The 3880-nt window shown below is 62.9% G+C and overlaps 1 protein-coding gene across 2 annotated transcripts; it reads right to left on the bottom strand.

The window, feature by feature from the left end:
• Nucleotides 1-1161: 1161 nt before the first annotated feature.
• Nucleotides 1162-3513, bottom strand: BRD3OS (BRD3 opposite strand). Of its 2 annotated transcripts, XR_001432316.3 has the most exons (3): nucleotides 3175-3513; nucleotides 2555-2799; nucleotides 2187-2439 (listed from the first exon to the last, which is right to left on the bottom strand). XR_001432316.3 is itself a non-coding variant. In XM_027051764.2 (2 exons), exon 2 carries the CDS (start codon nucleotides 2185-2187, stop codon nucleotides 1933-1935), a length of 255 nt encoding a protein of 84 aa, XP_026907565.1. In that variant the 5' UTR covers nucleotides 2188-2799; nucleotides 3175-3510; the 3' UTR covers nucleotides 1162-1932. The 2 variants fall into 2 exon arrangements, 1 of the variants encoding a protein (XP_026907565.1); XM_027051764.2 differs by having other exon boundaries at nucleotides 1162-2799; nucleotides 3175-3510.
• Nucleotides 3514-3880: the final 367 nt, after the last annotated feature.

Below are 3880 nucleotides of genomic sequence, written 5' to 3'. Positions count from 1 at the left end.
CCGCCCCGCCCCACCCCCCCCCCCACCCCCCCCCAGGCTGTCAGCGGGCACCCTCCCAGCATCCCCTGCACCGGCATCCTTGTCCACACTCTTCCCCCCCCCCCCCCCCCCCCCCCCCCCGCCTCATCCAGGCCAACCTCCCCAAGGACGGGGGCTGGGCCGTGTCCACCTCAGTGGCCCCAGCCCAAGCCAGGGAGACCAGCAGTCCGGGCTTCCCTCGGGCAGACGGTGGCTTCCGATGCTCTAAGCAGCTTAGCGCCTACTGTCCTACAAGCAGCCGGTGCACGTCGGTCACCTGCACACCCTGACCCTTGCAGACACGGGCGGTGGGTGGTGGCCGGTGCTGGTCTTCCCAGGCGCTACCCTTCCATGCCTGGGGCCAAACCGAACTCAACCAGCGCCTGTTCTCAGGTTCATCCGGTGCGGGTCAGCGTGTGGCACAGAGGCATTCCCGATGAGTCTCTGAAGTCTGCTTTCTTCCCAAGCAGGACTTTAACGGGAGACCTGCAGAGATGTTGACCCAGCCGTCCACTGGGTTAATTCCCGTGTCAGGGCTGCTCCACAGGCCAGCCCTCACTGCAGAGCCCTCACTTGGTACCTGGGACCAGCCTCCCTCGCCCACTCCGGGAGGCGATCCAGGAAATGTGACTTCAAGCCTCCCAACCCACGCAGCAAGCCGGCCAAGGGTCCGTCACAAAAGACCAGGCCGGTGGCTGGACGCTAAACATTTGGGGAACGCACTCGGACCCAGCAGTCCCACTTCCGGGATGTTTGCCAGTGAACTTGGCACAGCCGCAAAGAGAACCACGTACGACGAAGCTCGAGCTGTGCTGTCTGCCCGGCACCGTCAAGGAGACCCTCTGCCCACCTGCCGGCTCACCGGAATGCTGATCAGACATTCAAAGCATGGTGGAGACGTCCATCTGTGCAGCAGAAGAAACTCCCAGAACATTAAAAGCGTGCGCAGTTGTGCACGCACACGCACAGGACTGATGCTTTGGGGTTGCTTTATGCGTTCCTGTAACGGGGTTTGTAGCAATCATTAGATTCCCCCGGTATGAACACACACACACACACACACACACACACACACACAGAATCTGAAGCCAAGTTAAGGTGCTACGAACAAACATAAAAGACAAAAAAAAGTGAGGAAGGAAGGAGTGTCCCAAAGGGTCTTTATTTAGAAAAGCCAGCCTCGGCAAAAGATTCCCACAGTCGCATAGCCTCTCAGCCTTCAGTCACAGCCGACGGCAAAGCCTTCGAAGATGCCTCCCGCGGCACGCGCCCGGCCCCGCAGAGGTGGCGCACTGCGAAGCCGCACCGGCCTTTCCCAGCCACGCGATTCCAGCCCGGTAGTTCTGGGCTTCCGCCCTGTGTTGGGACGTACGTACTCGGCAGCTGGTGCGGAAGCTGCCCCGCGCCTTGCACGCGATGCCCATCTTGTAACAAGACGCGCGGCGTCAGTCCCTGCCGCGGCGCTGCCGCTGGCCTCGGAATCCAGCTTGCCCCCCGCCGATGCTGCCTGCCCATACGTGGTGCGAACTCCTCCACCTTTTTCTAGATCTGTCTCCAGACCAGGCAGAAGGGGGAAGGCTAACGACAGCCTAGAAAGTTCTGAAAAGGTGGTTTGTAGCCAGGGAGGCCCCCTTGCTTGGTTCGTTTGGAAGCGTCAGAGAAAAGCAGCGTCTGGCCGTGCCCCGGCCTGGGCTGCGCCCGCAGTGCCAGCGGACCAGGCACCGGGCCCAGAGGCCAGGTCCGCCAGTCACTCGATCCCGTGAGAGAGGGCTTGGGCGCCACCGGCCCGGCTTCGTCTTCGCGCTCACTATTCGCCATCTCCCAGTAAGGACTGGAAGTCACCAAGGCCCCGGAACGAAACGTGGCCTGCTCTCCCCCCAGCCTGGTGCCTGGGCCCCGGTCTTCAGGCTGGAGTTACATGACCGTACAAAACTTGGACTGGCCCGTGTCCCGGGAGACCTCAAGCTTGTTTCTGTCCCGGACCAGGATGGCCTCGTTTCCGTACTGGGAGTACCACATGCTTCGGCTCCTGCTCAGGTATGTCCCAGGGGGCACGGATGCCAGTTTCTGCTGCTGCTGCTGCCAGATGAGCAAGGAGGTGTCCCGGTACCGGAGCCGGGCATAGCTCTCAGACAGGGCCTTCTCCGCCAGCGGCACGCGGCCACTCATCCCTGGCCGCAAACTCCCCTCCTGGGCTCCTGCACGCTGGGCCTCTCTGAGGCAGAACTCGCGTGGCGTGGACAGCTGCCCGCTGCCTTATGCTAAGTGCGCTAACTAACTTTTTCGGTTGTTGGGTTTCGGGATCCCTTATCGAACTCCGTGGTGAAAAGGAGGAATCCAGGCCCTTTGTAGGCAACACCCTCAGGACGACTGCATCGCAAGGAAACTTGAGAGGAGCCTCTGAGCATTCTGGAAAGACACCTGAGAACCACACGTGAGACAGCAAGCTGGACGGTGGCGCCCCGGCCACAGAGTCTTCGGGTGACGGCTGTGCGCACCTTACTAGATGTACGGTTGCCAGGGACGAGGCACCCACCTTGGGGGGACTTGCCGGGGGTCTACTGTGATTCTGACACCATGGCTTGACCCACTTAACTCGGAAAGGTATCTCTGGTGCCCCGCGTGAAGGGACACCGTGCAACTAGACGAAACTTGACCTCATTCCCCGTAGCTGCCCTCCACTGATCTGGGCCTGGGCGGGCCTCCAGCGCTGATGCACGGCGGGGTTTGGAGCCAGGCTTTCCTTCAGTGCTTTGTCCTCAGCTCTTGCCCGGAGCGATGCTACAAAGAAATGACCGTGTCGTCAGGTGCGGGGGGAAAGCACCCAGCGGCAAGCGGGGCCTTGATGGCTCAGGATCTTAACTCTTTTTGGATCGGAGCATCAGACCAAAGTACTGACACATTTCACGATTTCGGTCGCCGTCCAGTGACCCAGACGGTGAGCCTGGGTGTAAGGGGCAGGCCTGCGACTTATCCTAGTTCTTTTAGGAGCTAACGGGCAACACCGGGGAGCTGCTTGTTGGAGCGCTTGAGTCTGCATCTGTGACGGCAGTCCTGAGAACTTGCAAGAGCACAGGTTTTGGGGCTCATCCCTCGGCGCCTGGCCTGGAGGGTGTTTGCCTGGGCTGCCCATGCTGAGGATGGCTTGGTACTCACCCCGCCACCAGCGCCTTCTTTCTGCTCCAGGCATCTGGGAGGCCCCTGGGCTGGAAAGAGAAATGACGTCATGTGGAAACCAAACAGGGAAGCATCCGCAAGACCCCCCCAAATGCTTTCCCAGCCATGCAGAATTTTCCTTCTTTATGGCCAGAGTCCCCATCACTCAGCGCTGCCCTCATTTCTGGCGGCAGAGTCTCCCTGACTTTGCCCGGCCAGCGGGCATCCTTCATGGCACGGGATCCCTTCATGGCACGACCCCGTTGCCTCCCCAGCATCCTGGGCCCTCCACCCATCACTGCCTCCTACCAAGGGTCGCCCTGTTACTGGGCTCTTCCCCCACTGCCACCCGCCCCAGTCACCCCTCCCCATCACCTCCCGTCCCAGTCCCTCGTGCCCCGCCCCCCCCCATCGCCTCCCGCCCCAGTTCCCCGCGCCTCCCATCTCCTCCCGCCCCGATCACCCCTCCCCGTCGCCTCCCGGTCCAGTCACCCGCCCCCACCGCAGACCCGCGCCCAGTCACCCGCGCCGAGGGGCCGCGGTGACGTGCGGGCGCGGGGGCGGGGCGCTCGGAGGCGGGGGCGGGGCCCGTTGGCCTCGGGGCCGCGTCTCCATGGCAGCGCCGCAGGCATGCCGAGCCGAGCGCCGAGGCCGGGCAGGCCGGCGCGACGAGCCGGAGCCGCGGATGCTCCGGGGGCGGGGCCGG

This window comes from Acinonyx jubatus, chromosome D4 (genome assembly GCF_027475565.1).
Source record: "Acinonyx jubatus isolate Ajub_Pintada_27869175 chromosome D4, VMU_Ajub_asm_v1.0, whole genome shotgun sequence".
NCBI classification, from domain to species: Eukaryota; Metazoa; Chordata; class Mammalia; order Carnivora; family Felidae; genus Acinonyx; species Acinonyx jubatus.
This window is presented reverse-complemented; position numbering and strand designations above follow the sequence as displayed.